The following is a 19,803-nucleotide window of genomic DNA, read 5'->3' as shown; positions in this document are numbered from 1 at the left end:
TTTTTCCGTTTTTTTTCTGGGACCACTGGTTTTCAGGAAATTAAACCTTTGAGCAGGACACTCCCCCCACAGTCTTCAGGGCAAGGGTTATAAGTTGTGCCCTGGGGGCATATAAGTTTTATTGGGATATTTGTTTTAGAAACATGAAAAAGGGCTCATTCGATTGGAAGTTTAAAGGTCTAGTGCACTTTTTAATAGTCGAAAGTGATATGAGGGCAACTAAAACCCCTCTCACACCCACCTTTTCCCCAAACACATCCAATCACAATTTTTTGATAGCCAATTGGTTCAGCGTAGTGGATTTCCAGATAGAAATTATGTTTTTGAGGAGGACACTCCCCCACAGCCTTCAGGGCAAGGGTTATAAGTTATGCCCTGGGGACATATAAGGTTTTTATAGAAGGCGTTTTCGTAGAAACTTCAAAAAGGGCTCATTTGACTGGAAATTGAAATGGATAGTGCCGCTTTTAATTACCAACAGTGATTGGAGGGGCAACTTACCCCCCTCTCACGCCCACCATTTCTCAAAAGACATTCAATCAAAAGTTTAAGATATCCATTTTGTTCATCGTAGTTGAAAGTTCTGGAAATTAGGTCTTTTAGGATGATAACCCCATCAGAGCCCTCAGGGCAAGGGTTGTAAGTTATGCCCTGGGGGCATGTTAGGTTTATATAGAAAGTTGTTGTAGAAATTTCGAAAGGGTCTCATTTGAGTGGGAATCGAAATTGCCCTTTTTAATAGTCGAAAGTAAGGGGAGAGTCTTTAACCCCCCCCCCTCTCACGCCCACTATGTTCTCAAACATATACAATCAAAGTTGAGAGATAGCCATTTTGTTCGACGTAGTTGAAATGATGTCGTAGTCTGAACATTTTTTATTTAGGGATGGCCAACCCCCCAGAGCCCCCCGGGCATAGGGTGTAAGTTATATCCTGGGGGCATATGAGGTTTTTATCGATAGAGTCGTCGTAAAAACTTTAAAAGGGGATCATTCACTCGAACATTTAGAGGGCTAGTGGCCTTTTTAATATTCGAAAGTGATTGGAGGGTAACTAACCCCCCTCGCACGCCCACCCGTCACCCACGCTTATCCAATCGAAATTTTCAGATAGACACTTTGTTGAGCGTTGCAGAATGCTCGGTCAATTATGTATTTGTGTTTGACACCCCCCCGCTCTCAGGGTAAGGGCTGTGAGTTCTGTAAGTTGTAAGTAATGTTTTTATTAAAATTGTTGTAGAAACTTCAAAATGGCTCATTTGATTGAAAATTGAAAGGGCTAGTGCCTCTTTTAATAGTTGAAAGTGATTGGAGGGCAGCTATCGCCCCTCCCACGTCCACCATTGTCCTATTGACACATTCAATCAAAATTTTGAGATAACTGTTGTGTTTAACGTAGTTGAAAGCTCTGGAAATTAGGTTTTACAGGATGACAACTACCCTCACAGCCCATAGGGTAAGGGTTGTAATTTATTCCTTGGGGGGATATAAGGTGTTTATAAAAAGCGTTGTCGTAGAAACTCGAAAAGGGCTCATTCGATTGGAAATCGAAAGGCCTTGTGCCCTGTTTAACAGTCGAAAGTTTTTGGAAGGCTTGACATTTTTATAGTAAAGATCGATGTGGATATAATGTATTATTTTGTTGTTGTTTCTGTTTTTTTTAGACCAGGGCACTTCTTATCGAAGGAGTTTTCATAGGAACTTCGAAAAGGGCTCATTTGATTGAAAATAGAAAGGGATAATGCCATTTTTTATAGTCGAAAGTGATTAGAGGGAAACTAATCCCCCTCCCACGCCCACCTTCCCATTTGCCTTTATGTTAAAAACTAAATGTTGCCTTAATAATAAATCAAAATGCACTGTGTTAGTGCTAATTTCCAATAAGGCATCTCAGCAGTATCCCAAGAACGACTGAGGGTATTATGTTCAAACTTTTGGGGCTACTGCTGCTCTTAAGATTTATACAAATCAAAATAGCGTAAGTGTATCCAAGCTATCAAAGAAAGTAAACAGATTTTTTTGCGAATGGTATCAAGTTTTCCATTTCAGGGCAACTAGAGGAGATATAAAACTAAATTAAACACTACTATTTGTGTCCAGATTTTTAAAAGGGTGTATGTTGTTAAAAAATGCTGACAATTTTTCTGCAGCATACAAATAGCAGGCCAGACTAAAAACTCTAAAAAAACGATAAGATTTAAAGTATTATTTTCTTTCTCCCTGAAAAGACTATGTCAATATAAAACGAACAGGAATTAATTAAAAAAAACTTTTTCACAAAATAAGTTTTTCAAAGAAAAGTAAAGAATTCCATTAAACCAAAAATGAGCAAAATAAAAACAAATAATTTACCAAGTTTGAAACTATCACAAATCAGCATCGATAAATAAATGAAACCCAAAACGAATAGAAATTACAATAAATAACCGAGTCAAACTCAAAAAAGAGCAGAAATTAACATAAGTTGGGCTCAAAACCCCTATGCCTTTCCAAGGCTAGAACATAATTTGCACTTTACTAAAAAAACACAAATGAATGTGCATTGTCAGTTTAATATACATATACTGATATTTAGTAATCAAAATGTTAATATTATTTGATTTATTAAAGTTATAAAAGTAAAAACTTTTTTATTAAAAAATTTGTGACGTTTTTTTTTGTTGTTCTGAAAATATTCAATTATGGAAATACGACCTATTTATGACCAACTAACATTAGGCTTATTTTTAAATCGTCCTAGATGAAAATCTGAGGAAAGTGAATGAATTTTTAGAAAGATATAAATAAATACTTGAGAGTAATGAGAACTTTCTGGGTGGATGTAAAGAGGGAGGCTTTTGATTGAAACGATTTGATTGAAAAAGAATGGGACAGAAGGGGAGCGTGCGTAGCTCTGTGATCCTCAGGTGGGTTTGGGATGTGGTGAATTGTTATTACTAGTAGCAGTGGTAATAGTAATAGTCGTAGTAACATGAGTAGCATTAGCAATAGTAGCAGTAATAGTAATAAAATTGTAGTTTTTTGGCCTGGTTCAACATCCCCTCCTTATATCCTGATTAAATATAAAAAATCTGGTGTTTGTTCAACTGAAATTAAGGAAGAACCTTGAAACTTTCTACGAGCAGGAATCTTTTTTTTTAGGATGGGGGCTGCCTTCCCGTCAATACCTGAATGTTAACGGTAAAGATTTTTATTACTCTTAAGAAAATCTTCTTGTTATTTTAATTAAATAACCTTTTTGTTTTATTGAGATTTTCTTACAGAATTTGGAAAGAAAGTCAAACTTTAGCGTACCAATCGAAGTATGGAAAGGGGGGGGGCTTTCCGCATATAGGGAATCGTTTCTCCTCCTTAAAATAACCCTCCCCCCCAGGAATTTACAATGGCCAATTCTATCCTTACTGAAACTTCCCTCCGAATAATTTCTCGTGGATTATTCTGAGTGAAAAATTTTTTTTACAACTAAAAAAAAAAAACAAAAAAAAAAAAAAAAAAATCTGATTTAATTTCAAATCAGGCCAGGAATACCCTTCCTCTCCTTGGAAAACTGTTCTTTGAAATTTCTGTAACCGCTATGAAAATTTACTCCCACTGGCATGTCCAGGTCATTTGCCTGGGACTCTGGGCCGGTTGGACGCCCCCAAAAATTGTCCCAAATTTCTCTCTCACTCACTCTAGCACTTTTTCACGGATGTCTAATGCCGTGAATGGTTTAGACCGTTGCTCATGTGGTAACCCTTCGGTAAACGTAAACATATACCAACAATATTCTTTTTTTTTATTTTCACATGGAATCCCAATATAGAATCCCAATGTCGCTCGCTTATCATTCACGTGTATCTCGTAATTTGATGTGTTGAGTTTTGGACAATATCATCCAAAAACTGTAAATTTCGTATATCGTATGATGCGAAGAGAATTCAATCAGACTGAGCAACTTACAGTTTTAAAACGTTTAATTTCAGTTATTACAACTAAGCGCAGGTAGGAGGATTACCCGCCCAGAGTCTCGGGTAAGTGACCGAAAAATTAAAAAAATTATTTTTTTTTTTCGTTCAAGCTTCTCTTCAGGATAGGTGGGGAGGGGTTGCCCCTCGTCTAAAATCACGGTACAACTACTATTTATTCAGTTGGTCATCTCTTTACATCATTCTGAGCATATTTAAGTTTTCACTATTTTCAATGCATAGTGACCCCCTCATATATGATCTGTGGATTATCGGCTGGGGTTCATAATGAAAATTTTAATGGGCCCACCCGCCCAGAGTCTCGGGCAAGTGACCTAAAAATTTAATTTTTTTTTTTTGCCTTCAGTGTTCAGATTGGAGCCTTGGGGTCTGACTATCTGGGCTTTATTTGTCAAAGCCTGAATTCTAAGCGATAGACATGAGCTAGATTGGGACCCCATGTGAAAATGGAAAAAATGTTGTTGTTATGTGTGTAAGATGAATGCTAAGCAATGGAAATGGGCTAGATCGGGACCCCATTTGAAAAAAAAAAAAAATATTATTGGTATGTGTGTAGCCCATGGCACAGTTACCGCTAGGGCAACAGTCTAACTGCTAAGTCCACCAACCTGAATGGTGAAAATCCACTAGCTCAGTAGTGGGGTCTCAGTCGACCAGCTAAAATGGTTGAAATCCAATAGCTCAGAATTGGGGTCTTAGTCCACGAGCCAGAACTGTGGAAATCCACTAGCTCAGAATTGGGGTCTTAGTCAACAAGCCTGAATGGTGGAAATCCACTAGCTCAGAATTGTTGTCTTAGTCCACCAGCCTGAATGGTTGAAATTCACTAGCTCCGAAGTGGGGTCTCAGTCAAGCTTCCAGAATGGTTGAACTCAAATAGCTCAGTCGTAGGGTCTTAGTCCACCAGCTAGAATTGTTGACATCCAATAGCTCAGAATTGGGGTCTTAGTCGACCAGCCAGAATGGTTGAAATCCACTATCTCAGAAGTGGGGTCTCAGTCCACCAGCCTGAATGGTTGAAATTCACTAGCTAGGAATTGGGGTCTTAGTCAGTGTTCAGATTGGAGCGTTGGGGTCCGATTATCTTGACTTTATTTGTCAAAGCCTGAAAGCTAAGCAATAGGCATGCGCTAGATTGGGACCTCATGTGAAAGTGGAAAGCAAAAACAATATATATATATTGTTTGTATGTGTGTAAAGCATGGCATGGTTACCGCTAGGGCAACAGTCTAACCGTTGACGGTTTTAGGTATCCGTGAATAAGTTCTGAGGCGAGAGTGGAAGTTGGGACAATTTTTGGAGGTGCCCACCTCACCTACCCAGAGTTTCAGGCAAGTGACCCTAAACTTGAAAAAGTAGAAATTGGCTCAGATTTTCTAAACTGAGCTGAGACAATGAATAGATACTATTGGGAAAGTGATTGGAGACGCTGGGCATCCTTGAACAAGTGCTAAATTGAGAGAGGAATTTGGGACAATATTTGGGGGTGCCCACCCGCCCAGAGTCTCGGGCAAGTGACCCAAAAATTTCAAAAATTTTTGAAAAATTCAAATTTTTTTCAGAATGTGGGGCTAAGCTTAGGCAACGAATAGGTACTATTTGAAAGATAAAGATGGCTCTTTAAAAGATTTTTTTGCCTGTTATCTCAAGCAAATTTATGGTCCTATGTCAATTTTAAATTCTTGGTCAACCTTCTTAAGACCATAGGCGGGTGTGCCTTGTTTGCCTCTTTTAAATTCTTTATCAGCATGCCTTAGACTCTAGGCAAGGGATAACTTTAATTAAAAATCAACGGACTCGGTCTAGGCCTTTGGCCTCAACCTTGTTTTGGACTCTAAAACCAAAGACCACTTAATACAATTTGCCTAATTCAATTTAAAGTGCGGGTGCCCGAAGGGCACCCGCACTTTAAATTGACCCGCCTATGGTCAAACACATTGAGACAGAAAACGGAATAGTTTTTATTCCCGTTCAACTGCCCGTGTCAAGAGATTCAACGAGTCTTGACACTCTCGCCGAGTCATCCTAATTTCCGCTACCCATACAATGGGCTTAGAATAACTCCCCTTCATTTTTGAGTACTTTATACTCCACCCTTTTTACTCTTGACACACAATATTCCCTTACGACCAACACTTGGAAATCATTCAAGTGAATTTCGGGGGACTTGCCCGCTGGCAAGACAAATCTCCCGGTCGTAGGCTTAATCTCAGCAGATCGCAGTGTAAATTACTGCTCTATCGTTTACAACACCCCGGCCTGTACCCATGTCGTCTACAAGTGATTTTGGCATTCGACCTTATGGAATATTTTATTTATTCGACGGTGAAGCTGCCCTGTCGCCGTCTCCCGAGGGCAAGCAACCGCCGAACCTTGGCTCCGAAGCACTAGCACCCATTGCTAAAAGCTCCATGACCATGTTTCTTGGCACCACAAGTGTAACAGCAAGGTCGGGATCTTGTGTAACTAGATGCCATAGTCGCCATACAGAGGTGTGACGGTCTCCACAAACAGACTTAGAAACAAACCATGGTAATTGTTACCAAGAGCACATCCCCCGTTCCGAACCTGCGGCTCATCTCGTGCTTCGCAGGATTACTATAGCAACGGCTTTGAACGTCTGTAGGATAAAACTAACCTGTCTCACGACGGTCTAAACCCACCTCACGTTCCCTGTAGGTGGGTGAACAATCCTACACTTGGCGAATACTGCTTCGCAATGATAGGAAGAGCCGACATCGAAGGATCAAAAAGCGACGTCGCTATGAACGCTTGGCCGCCACAAGCCAGTTATCCCTGTGGTAACTTTTCTGACACCTCTTGCTTAAAACTCTTAAAGCCAAAAGGATCGATAGGCCGTGCTTTCGCAGTCGGTACTCGTACTGAAAGTCGGGATCAAGCCAGCATTTGCCCTTTTGCTCTACGGGAGGTTTCTGGCCTCCCTGAGCTGGCCCTAGGACACCTGCGTTATCATTTGAAAGATGTACCGCCCCTGTCAAACTCCCCATCCGGAACTGTCCTCAGCACGGATCGAGAGCGCCACCCGCAAGTGGACTCCCTTGAAACCACAAACAAGTCCCCAAAGTGTTGTGAAGTGTTATGAAGTGTTATTTGGGGGGTTGTAGTCGTAGATGCATTTATTCTCCCTTTATAGGGGAGATAAACTCTGGCCCTAAGGTAATTAAACTTTGGTAGCGTGCCTTAGGCTATGATCGAACTAATGAGGCGTACCGACTGGGTATGTTCGAGGGCTAAAGGTACATCGTAGAGAAGTTGTCTAAAATACAATACTTTTATTCATTTAACATATAATAATAATCAGATATATACTCCCTACTGGGACCGGCTGTCCCAAGTAGACCACAAGTCTCAATAAAAGAACAATAAAATATAAATAAGATACTTAGACACTTACAATGATAAGACAAAGTCCCAAAGTATTTCTAAAACAACGGACCAGAGGTCAGTCCGGCATATATTTAGTATAAGATCTTTCCTTCCGATAAAATGTATCTTTTATACATTTTTATCAACCACACCTTCCCACGTATTCGCTAGGAAGTGGCAATTTCTCAATTTCCCGTAAAACTGACTTTAGCAGGATATATTCCTTATCTTAATAAAAAGTGGTCTTTCCAAACTTCATATTTGCGTCATATATATTTTTACTAAATTAGTAATTAACTAACTTAGAAAGCTTTACCACAATACTCCCCATTTAAAGAAGAATTGTCCCAATTCTCAATATTTTACTTTTAAGACAGCTTAATTTTGTCTCAAGCTATTATGTTCCCATCTTTGGGTAATTATGTGCATACACCCTCAGTGGGCATCATCAGGGTCATGTTTCTGGTCCACTATAGGCCATGTTCTTTTCTGTCAAAGTGTTTCAATTTGACATTCATCCTTGTTTCTCTTTTTCTCTGTTTCAAGGACTGACGATTTCTATTCTACCTTCTTCATAGGCATCGTCTGTTTTACTTGACCCCAAGCGGCTTAAACATAATATTAGTGGATTTTCTTAAATTATATTTATATTATAAAATTTTTATGAATTTTTTTTAGTATAAATTTGGTTCCCATTAATAATTTAATTTATATGTGTGTTTTGGTTGATATACCGTATATTTTTTTTTTTTTTTTTTTTTTTTTAGAAATTCCGTGGGTAAATCACATATAACATTATTGATTTTAAAATTTTCAAATATATTTTTTTTAAGCACAAAGCATTTTAAAATATTTAAAAAAAATAAACCATTTGGCTATGTAGCACATATTCTAGTCCTAAATTAAGTTCTGTTTTTATCTCACTTTCGATGATTTTGTAGATCTGTAGTTTCCAAATATCAGTTGATCAAGTGTAGTTTGGTTTCTGATGGTATTAGGATATAATTGAACTGGCTTTGAAATTCGCTACTTTCCAAAAATGTGGCAAAGAAATGATTGAGAAATGGGTCCAAAAGGATGTTATGAAAAATTTGATTTCCAAAAAAATATAGCTAAGACTGTATCTAAAATAAATATTCACATTAGTATACATATAAAGCATATATTTTTACATATATAGTAGAATGAAACACTCAATTTTCGTATATATCAATACATTCGAAAGTTAATTACTTTAATTACTTTCTCCACTTTTTTTTTTAATCACTCCAAAAATAATATCCCGCAGAAATTGAAACATTATGTTCCTTGCTGGATTATTCTTTCAAACTTAAATACTAAACTGATTATTTTACTTACAACGGATTATTTATAAATTATTAATACTTTGACTTGAGGTCAAACATTTACATATAACATTACATCACTAGTTAAAATTTAAAGTAAATTAAAAACATAGTATATACACAAGCATTGTGTAATAAACTTACACAGCATTGTTAAGTAACAAAACTTAGATCCAACATTTACAAAAAATACATTTGGTTAAAGTTTTAAAAGTTATTTTAAAACACTATAAAGTAATTTAAATATACACAAAGCATTTTTTTTTTTAAAAGTAAACTTCTCAAAAAGCAACACTAAAATGTGTTATAACTCTTTTTTTTTCATTAGCAAAACGCTCAAAATACCAATTTAATTACAATCAAAAGTATTACTCTATCATAGCAAAGAATTTGTTTCACTACTTATCGTACTTTTTACTTTCATATTTATGCACTCGTAGTGCCAACCGTTGTAATTATTTTCTTACTCGTTTTCTAAACACAATGTGCCGCTAAAATAGAAAAATTCCATTTCTGGTTTATTTTAATTGTATTTGTATTCTTTACATGTTAAAATTAGCATTAATTATTAAACACTTAATACCATATTAAACACTCATATTAGTAAAGCATCAATAAATAATTTTTTTTTTTTTTTTTTTTATATTTAACAACACCGCTGATTTATAATTTGACCAGAAGTCACAAAACTTGAAAAGAACAACTACCCCATAAGCATTTGTTAAAATTTTTAAAAGTTACTTTAAGACACTATGTAGTATTATAACCACACAAGAAGCATTTTTTTTCAAGTAGATTTCTCACAAAGCAAAACTAAAAATTGTTATAACTCTCTTTTTCTAAAATAGAACACTCAAAATACCAATTTATTATCTTTATATATTCTTTATACTGACATAATTTAGGTTTATTAATAAATTAATTGTTTTAAAACTGACAATAACTATGTAATCTTAAAATTTATTTAAATACTGCAATGTTTATTCTTTGTACAAATTTTTAATCAATCCAGCAAGACTTTTAATCTGATAAGTCTTAAACTGCAATTACAATATTTACACAATTTGTTTTTAACTCTAACAATTGGATTTATACGCTATGACAAAGAACTGTGATTAGCGGCTATTTAAAGGCTTAGCAATAGTTCTTACAAGAAGAATGTTATTAAAATATATACATTTCCAATTTTATACTATGCAAATTCCATATTTATTAAAGGTTTGCAAAATACATTTATAACTGTATATTTCGTCAGTAACATTTGTTCACTTTACTCTATGTCGGTTTGTTTATACCAAAACTTGAGCATTTTTATTTTTTTTGAATTTCCGGTCATTGCGACAGTTTAATAGAGTATTCGACTGTCATCTTTTTTCCAGTTTTAATGTCCTTTTGGGACAAGGCTTATCTTACAGTTTAGATTTGATAAGCTCAGAAATTAGCTATTTATCTTTTTACCTGTTTTGGCACTACCAACTGACTTGTGCCCGTACCCTGAAGGTTCGCTTACCCGGGCGGCCTTCTGATAGTTCCTATAACGTTTTTAACTTCTCTTGTCATCAGCCACAGCTGAAAAGACTTTTATGAACCTGCACACAAAATAATTAGTTGTAATAATTTGTGGCAACAATTTTTTTCTTGGGCTATTCTTTTTTTAGAAAAAGTGGCCCTTCTGCCAAAAATACCTGGCCTTCATGGCACACAGTAATACAGTTTTTGACATACGAGTGACAATGACTATTTTCACTTTAACTTCCCCACTTTTAGTAGTTTTAAACCTAAGTAAAATTCTTAGGTTTCAACGTCAATTTCTTAAGGCTTTTATGTGCCTTACTTTCAATCCAGTTTATTTTCCTTTTAGTTTCTTCTGGCTATATTTTCAACTTGAACCCTTCTCTTTTTTTTGATTCAATATTTCAATGGAGCCAAAGAGTTTTTTAAATTCTTCCCGCTTTTTCATTAAAATTTCTTTTTTTTTTTTTTTAAGCCTATATTTATATATTCCATGTTCTTTTTCAATAACCTTAACAAGTTTTTATGCTGATTGCCCTTTATGATCAAATTCATTATCTGCATATTTCTAACAGGTGGGGGGGGGTGGTTGTCTAATTTTTGCAACCTGTATTTTTTTGAAATTATTTAAGTTTATCCGTCCAAAAGTGTTTTTATTCTAAAAGCACTGTATTTTCCAGTTGATTTTTAGAGCACTTTTAGTTAAGTTTTGCGCCGCATTTTCTAGCCCTCATTCGTTCATAAAAAGTCAATTTTTACGATATACTGGTTGCAAATTTTATTCTAGATTTAATTACGATCCTTTTTGCCAAGGATAGAAAGTAAATAATCTCATTGGCAAGGCTGAATAGCTTTGAATGCGTTGTTCCGTATCTGCGGTTTACTGATAAGCTTGTATCTGGGAGAATTACAAGAATTCATTACTGCGAGTTTTTCTGTTGTTAAAGGTTATATTTTATTTTCAAATAAAAAGTGGATACGTTTAGTTTCTGTTAGGGTTCGACGGCTTGGGATTTGGGTGTTTGGGTTGTTACAGGTGAAAACCAATTGTTTAAACTAGGATTCTCCTTCGCCAGTTCGTTTTCTCAGATCCAAAACATCGCTAGAGTTAAATTTTTTATCTTGAACTACTGTGGTTTGTTCGTGACGATGAGGTTTAAATTTTGGCTTATTTTTACTGGATCTTTGTCCTTGGCTTTTACCTCCTGGTAAGTTTTTAGGTTATAATTTATTTTTATATCGCTTTTCACTCGTTTTGCTTTCTAAGCTTATTCTAAGTGTTGCTTAAACCTTTATAGCGCTTCCTTAAAATTTCTTTTTTTTTCCTCCCCTTACCATTTGTAACTAATAAAAAAATATTCTCTTAGACTATAACTAATTATAATAAGATTACAGCCAGCTTGTACATGTAGTGTCCACATAATGTAAACTCTTGCTGTTTTTCCTATTATAATTATTTTAAAATTCTTCAAAAACAATTTTTCAAATTCGACTGAAAGTGTAATTTCAGAGTGTCAAAGGTCAGTATATGCATAGCATGTACTTAACAACGAGAGACCAGCAGTGATTGAGCTCAACTCCAAATTTGCTAGCTTCCAATGACGCTATTTCAGTAAACTACCCTCCTTCGTTGTTTTTTTTTTGATTATCCCCCCTTCAAATATATATTTGAAGGAAAACGATGTTATCTCCGTACCGATTAAAAAAGAAAATATAGATATTTCTATAGTGGCTTTTATACTCGTTTGATTTTTATTTAATATTTATTTTTTTTGCTATTACTGTTTTATTCAAATATTAATCTGCTGGGGGCTGTACTTGTTCTGTTTTCATCCGTGTCGTGGTCAGGGTATTGTACTCCAAATTTGCACTTTTTTTCTTCATAATGTTGAAACCTCTTTTAAAGGTTTCTGTTTTTTGACCTACAATGCTCTAAATTTAAGTGCTGTTTTTTTGATTTATCAAATAACCTCGATATTTTTTTCTCTTAATGTTTGTCCTTTTTAATAAGTATTGTAGCAACTTGTGCGGCTGAAAAAGGAACCCCTTGCTGCCCCTTTGGTTTCGTTACTGTTTTCCATAATTTGTTTCTCACGTAAGGTTTTCTTGAAGGTGTCCCAGGCTTATCTATATTGACGTTTGTCGATGAATTTTTTGTATCACACTTTGCTAGCTTAAGTTTTGTCGATGGCATTTTGTCCGAAAGCCATTTTTGCGCTAGGACTGTATTTGAGTCTAGGTTATTAAAATCCGCTAATTCTTTTGTTTCTTCCAATTTTTTTTCATCTTTGGATTTAACCTCTCGTTTATTATGTGTTAAGCAAGGAGGTTTTGCTTGGAGTTCTTCTGGGTCACTGTCTTTGCTTGTATACAATGAATATTGAACTTTTCTTTTTTTCTCTTGTTTGTTTGGGAACGTTTGAGGCAAAGTCTGGGCTAAATATTCCTTCCACTCCTCCTAACTGTTGTGGTCATTAAAAAGGTCATAAAATTCATATGGTCTTCTGATATATACTGGTGAGATTGTTTCTTCTATTTCTTCTTCTGAAAATATAGGCTCTGTTTCACACGGTGTTGAAAAATATCCCTTTTTCATTCTATTATGGTGTATTACTTCTTCCTTCTCCTTATGCTGATGTTTTAGAACATATGTTGTTATTTGGTAGAATTTTTGTAATCCTATAAGGTCCGTCCCATTTCGATTTTTACTTTTTGGTTCCTTCTATATTAGTTTTGTAAACATAAACCAAATCTCCTAGACAGTAACTCGTTTTATTTTTGCTTGTTCTGTCATATTTTTCTTTTTGTTCTGTTTTCGTATCTTCCAGATTTTCTTTAACTTGTTCCATAGCTTTTTTCATTTGCATTACCATTTCTTGCTTATATTGGTCTAAGTTGTAATATATTCTATCATTTTGTATTTCATCTAAACAAATTCTGGGATCTCTTTATGTGTTGCAAAAAAAATGGCGTTTCTTTTAAGGTAGGTGAAAAAGCCGTATTTATTGCAAAGACTTCAAATGGTAAATGTTCATCCCAATTTTCATTTTCCTCTCTTGCATGTATTCCCAGCATGTAAGCAAATTCCCTATGCTTACGTTCAACTTTCCCATTAGCTGCTGCAAGGTAAGACGAGGTAAACCATCGTCGAACCCCCAGATATTCTGTAATTTCGTCTAATAATTTGGCTCGAAAACATGGCCCATTGTCGCTAAGTAAAACTCTAGGGAAAACCCCGTGTTACAAAAATAGGCGATTAACCAAAAATTTTGCAACTGTTATTTCTTTATAATGTCTAATTTGAAAAATGTAAAGGTTTGAATTTAAAGGGTCGACTATAGTGATCACAAACCTGTTTTCTTTCCTTGAAATCGAAAAACTTGCCACTGATCACCAAATATTAATTGACGTTTTTCGTCCTACCCCTTAAGGGATGGGGTATTGACCTAATTCAGCCCTAGGGGTCTTTGGTGGCGACTTCTGTTTGGCGCAGCTTTGTATTAAAGCCTATACTTTTGAGTACATTTTTGAAAAATAAAAATTCCCTTTCTGTCTCCCCATGGTTTTTGCTTCTCCCGTTCGACAGCCAATTGTTGCATGTGCCATCTGTAAAACTTCTCCTTCCAGAGATTTTGGAATCACTGGAATAAATTTTAAGTCATTTTTTCTATGTTCTTGCGATGGCCTATGGTATCTTACTAGAAGTTTTTTACTTTCGTCCAGATCAAAATTATCTAGGTCCTTTAAACAATGTTTAAAGTGCTCTGGTAGCTCCGTTCCTTTTGATAAAAAAGATTTCATTGCTAAACAAAAATCGTCTTTATTTTGATGCTTTGAAATATTTTCATTAGATAGTATTTCTACCCCTTCCAGTTCGTTCTGGATGGTTGCTATCACATTTTCTTTCTTATCTGGATTTCATGATAAATAGCCTGGTAAAATATTTGTACGGCCCCTTATATATATTGGCATATATAAATATGCTTGCAGACGTAGTATCCACCGTGTTAGCCGGGCTGAAGTATTTTGCAGCGTATGTAGCCAAACTAATGATTTTTGATCTACTCTTAATATAAATTTTTTTTCCAAGTAAAAATTGTCGAAAATATTCTGTAAATACTATAACTGCTAAACTCTCTCTTTCAACTGTCGAGTATTTTTTTTCTGCTTCCGTCAGTGACCTACTGGCGTATTGAACTATTGATTCTACTCCTTCAGAATTAATGTTTAATAATATGGCCCCTATACCGTACCCCGAAGCATCTGTTTGCAAACAGAAGTCTTGTGACAAATCTGGCAGTTCTAGTATTGGTGCCAGTAATAATTGCCTTTTATTTCATTTAGCGCTTGTTTTTCGTCCTCTGGACATTCAAATTTACCTGATTTCTTTAAAAGGTTCGTCAAAGGTTGTGCTATTGTGGCATAATTTTTAATATATCGTCTGAAATAGCTTAATAGTCCACAAACTGATCTGCAGCTTTTTTTGATCTTTAGGAGGCTGTAAATTTTCAATGAATTTAAATTTTTCTGAATTTGGTGAAATAGTACGTTGGTTTATCAGGTGTCCAAGAAATAGTAATTTTGGTACCACTATTTTTGACTTTTCTGGTTTTAATTTTATGCCTACTTTTTCAAACTTTTCCATTTTTTTTATAAGTCCAAACAAGTGGTCTTCCAAGTTTTTATTAAACAGAATTACTTCATCTAAATAAGCCAAGGTATCTTTTTTTCTTCCTGATTCGTTGTCTTTTAACACCAAATTCATTAGACGAATAAAACAATTTGAACTAACTGATAGGGCAAATGACATATATTCAAACATTAAGGTTCTCTCATCGTCTAAGAATGCGGTAACTTTATGTTTAGTTTCGGCATCTAAAGCGATTTGCCAATATCCCGCTATTAAATCGAAACCAGTGTAATATTTTGAACTCCCTAACGCATCTAAAATCGAATCAATTCTTGGTAACTTCATTATGTCTTTAAACGTGACGACTTTTGGTGCTCTAAAGTCCATTCAAACCCTACAGTTACTATCTTTTTTTCAGACTATCATTTATGGAAAGCACCAGTCACTAAAGCTTTTTTTAATTATAACGTTATCTTCCATTTCTTTTATTTTGCTTTATAACCATGGCTTTAAATAATAAGTTGTTTTATACAGTGAATTTTTGATTGGAGGGCCCTCGGTTGATATCTTGTGCGTGATTAAGTGAGTTAATCCGTAATCTGATTTGCGTCTTGCAAAAGTCCATTTAAAATCCCAAAGAATATTTTCCACCCTAGTTTTTAAGTTTCCCGATAAATGTTTTAAAGCAAATTGTTGCAAAAAATCCGTTTTCGCCATTGCATATTCTTTTTGTGGTTGCGGTTTTAATGAGGATATATGTTCGTGGTTAGAAGTGAAGTTTACGCTTAATCCTGGACTGCTTATAGATTTTTATTTCTGAATTAGAAATCTTTTCTACTGAACCAAGTTCTACCTGGTTTAGTTTTATTTTATCATTGCTTAGATTTGATAGTTTTAAGTATGTTATACCATTTTCAATTTTTATAACTTGATTTTCCACGAAAATCATTGGGTACTCTTTTATAGTGTATCCCCCTATCACGGCATCCATGGTTTTAACCTTTCCATCTTTTTCATTTAATGTAGCTAGAACTTGAGTTGTCGTTCCCCCTTCTATTGTGATTTTTCTGCTTATTTTTAGGTTATAATTTGAATTTTCACTTTCTTTTTTTGTTGCTACTCAAATTTGCTTATTACTTTCATTTGCCTGATTTATTGTGATTGTATTGGATATGAGTTCCCATACAATTCAATACTTTCTTAGGGCATCTATTCCTAAATTACCATGCTCGTGCTACTTCTGGCAAATTATTACTGTTACTGTTTTTTCGTTACCCCCTATACAAAAATGGAGTGGATATTGTCTGAAAATCGTCAGCTTTTACCCTTTAGCTGAGGTCTGGTTAAGTTGGCACCTACATACTTGGTTTTTGACTCAAGGAAGAAACCTACTAAATATTTCCCCTCAAGATAATGATTTAGATGTGCCTATTTCTAGTAAACATGGTAAATTTTGAAAACACTCAATTTTAAAACATCGCAGAATCGGTAGATTATTATTATTCGTATTTGTATCACAGCATTCTAAACTATATAGGGGTTTTTGTAAGGAAACAGCTCTGTCGAACCTTACAGGCTGGTTTCTCCGTTTAAATGCCCACTGTTTGGCCAAAAATTTCTGGGATTATCCCAGTTTTCTTCAGCGCTGCTACTTTGACCCTGGGCATTGTTAACCGTCTGCCTCCTAGGCCTGAATTCAGGAATATTATTAAGTGTTTTCCAAGTATTATTTGTTCCCTGTCTCCCTAAATTTCTGTCCCCCTGCGTTCTGAATTGGTGTCTCGTCTTGTACGTCTGGCCTTCTATGGGTATTTTATGCCAGCAATCTGCCGCATAGTGATTTGGTATGCCACAATTATAGCAATTGAATTTTTTCCTACATTGCTTGGTAATTCGCCCTTCTTCGTGGGGTCTATATCTATTTCTATATATTCTTGAGCTGCCACCATTTGCTCTATAATTTTCCTCAGGAGGAGGAGGTGGGTGTCCATAATACTTGGTATTCCAAGTCATTAAGGACTTAATACCATGGGATTGGTCGTCAAATGGGGAGGGGTCAGTCCATGGTGGGAAGGATTGGCCTTCCTCGTGCCTTTTTGGTTCACGATTCGGCTCCTCAAAGTTCATCCTCTTCTGTCCCCTTTCATATTTTTTACTTTCTTGGGCTCCTGTGTTATTTATTGACATTTGGTCAAACTTTTTCATAGTCTCGTCAATTTTTACCTCTTTTTCGACTAGTATTATAGCCTGCTCTAAATTTTCAGGTTTTCGCGAAAATATTAGTCTAAAAAGCTTTTTCAGCAACACTCGGTTAAAAGCATATATATGTACTTTCTGTACGGACTCGTCACTTTATCCTTTTTCTAACTGTATGGATACAAATATAAAAATTTTGTCGACATGGTCTCTCATACCATTTGAGGTAGTAAATGTGACTTCCTCTGTTCTTAGCCTCTCGGAGATGCTTGTCTCAATGAATCTTGTTTAAAAATTCAATTAGAGTACTGAGGTCCTTTCGCTCTTTTTCCTTAATTGTTTCAATATATTCAAGGGCGCGTTCCTTTAATATAGCCGCAACTCATTGCTCTTTGATATTATCTTCATCCAATTTTGTTAGTTCGTCGAAAATTTTTAATTTTTCTACAAATTCATTTACATATGAATTTCCCGCGTATTCTGGTATAATTTTTGCAATTTCAAGTACTGTTGATAGGGAAGTCATTTTGTCCTCTGGTAAAGCCATTTTATTTAAATCTACTATTTTTATCTAGCCTTCTCGACCCAGTTTTTCTAGCGACCACCAGTTGTTGTGAAGTGTTATGAAGTGTTATTTGGGGGGTTGTAGTTGTAGATGCCTTTATTCTCCCTTTATAGGGGAGATAAACTCTGGCCCTAAGGTAATTAAACTTTGGTAGCGTGCCTTAGGCTATGACCGAACTAATTAGGCGTACTGACTGAGTATGTTCGAGAGGACAAAAATAGATCGTAGAGAGGTCGTCTAAAATACAATACTTTTATTCATTTACAATATAATAATCGGATATAATCTGTCTACTGGGACTGGCTGTCCCAAGTAGCCCACAAGTCTCAATAAAACAACAAAAAATAAAAAAAGGATCTTAGACACTTACAATGATAAGACAAAGTCCCAAAGTATTTCTAAAACAACGGACCAGAGGTCAGTCCGGCATATATTTAGTATAAGAACTTTCCTTCCGATAAAATGTATCTTTTATACATTTTTATCAACCACACCTTCCCACGTATTCGCTAGGAAGTGGTAATTTCTCAATTTCCCGTTAAACAGAATTTAGCAGGATAAATTCCTTATCTTAATAAAAAGTGGTCTTTCCAAACTTAATATTTGCGTCATATATATTTTTACTAAATTAGTAATTAACTAACTTAGAAAGCTTTACCACCAAAGGGCCTTGCCTCCGCTTCAATCATTAAGTGACGCGACCATGAAAGTAGGGGTATTTCAGTGCCGATGTTACCGTCTTCCACGTATGCGGCACCTCTTCTTTCACTCCGCAAAGTCGAACTAAAGTCAAGCTCAACAAGGTCTTCTTTCCTCGCAGACGATACCTGACTCTTTTCCCTGGCAGTTAGTTCACTAGACAGTAGATAGGGACACTGGGAATCTCGTTAATCTATTCGTGCGTGTCACTAATTAGATGACGAAGCATTTGACTATTTTTGCGTTATCATTTGTCTCCTGGCCGCAACCTTGGTCCTAGAACCTAAGACTACAACTAGGAGGAGAGAGTACCCGCGCATCTGTACTCAGCCATACAGCCCGAAGGCTCCAATATCTAGACTCACTCCTTCTAACTAAGGAGTGAGCTCAACCTGCGTAGATTCTCAACTGTGCCTTATGAGGGTTAAAATGCCGGCCAGTCTGGTTTGAAAACGGGTTTTCACTGTCCCGTGCCAACCTAGTGGCCCCAAACGGTCCTGATCAGCTCAATTTCATAAGGGGATTAGACTGTAACGTGCTAACGTTTAAATTAGAAAAGAACAAAGATAGGAAAGGAAAAATTCAAAAGTCTATTGAGAAGAAGCCTTACAAAGCCGCCGGTTAGGTGAGATGCCACTGACGAGGCCTGATAAACAGACCTGCCCTGGCAACTCCACTTTCCGGAAGCCAAGTTCCAGATATAACCTTCCATCACCCGTCATCCACATACAGACCCGTCCTGGTTTCGGGCTTGGTCATAGGGACCCTGCCTGTGGTCCATCTCGTCTCAGTCTTAGTGTCTTGGGAAGGTTCTTGTCTGTTGAGGCCGAACCTACTGACCAGACCGTCCCCCACTTCTTCTAAGAGAAGGCGATCAACCCCGACAGAGCAGTCCCACATCTGCCATAGGCACCCGTCCATGACCTCCAAAGAGATCCAGCCCTACCTTTGGACGGTCCCGTAAATGGGAGTGAAGCAAACTCATAACTGGCTTGTTGGGTTTAGCGGAGCATGTCCATAGGAACAAGTCCGTCCAATATCCAGGAATTTTTGCGAACCGAAATCACCTGACATTGCGGTTTAACCCGAGTCTCTAGCCCCCGCGCGACGAGCACTTGCCGCACGCGACATCCCCTGGTCAGTCCCCCATTACCTGCACTGCCCAGGGGCCGTAGCTGCATAGGTCATAACATCTGCGTTAACAACACTTCTGGAGCACACATTCAATTGATTATCACATACTACTAAATTCCTACGACGTAAACTATTCCTACTGGTGAGGGTTAATGCATTTCGTGAGCTCTGAAGGCTACTATGTAACCTCAAAATCAACAAGCTCGCTTTAATTACCCGGATGATGTTAACCTTGGCGAAGCTATGTGATATACCAAGAATCTTGTTAATCTTCGATATGGAACTTCTCCAACCTCCCCGAGCCCCAAGTACAACAGGGACGACTTCAAGCCTGGAAATTTCGCCTAAGTCAGAGGGCATATCCTCAGG

The 19,803-nt window shown here is 36.4% G+C and overlaps 1 protein-coding gene across 1 annotated transcript; it reads left to right on the top strand.

The window, feature by feature from the left end:
• The first annotated feature begins 6,684 nt into the window (after positions 1–6,684).
• Positions 6,685–7,068, top strand: LOC148944844 (uncharacterized). Its single transcript, XM_089099485.1, has one exon. It carries the CDS (start codon positions 6,685–6,687, stop codon positions 7,066–7,068), a length of 384 nt encoding a protein of 127 aa, XP_088955611.1.
• Positions 7,069–19,803: the final 12,735 nt, after the last annotated feature.

Source organism: Artemia sp. Qi Xiang Cuo, chromosome 13 (genome assembly GCF_049724085.1).
Source record: "Artemia sp. Qi Xiang Cuo chromosome 13, ASM4972408v1, whole genome shotgun sequence".
NCBI lineage: Eukaryota > Metazoa > Arthropoda > Branchiopoda > Anostraca > Artemiidae > Artemia > Artemia sp. Qi Xiang Cuo.
This window is presented reverse-complemented; position numbering and strand designations above follow the sequence as displayed.

Coding starts and splice junctions, on each gene's coding strand:
- LOC148944844 (XM_089099485.1), top strand. CDS start 6,685: ATGATAGGAAGAGCCGACATCGAAGGATCAAAAAGCGACGTCGCTATG.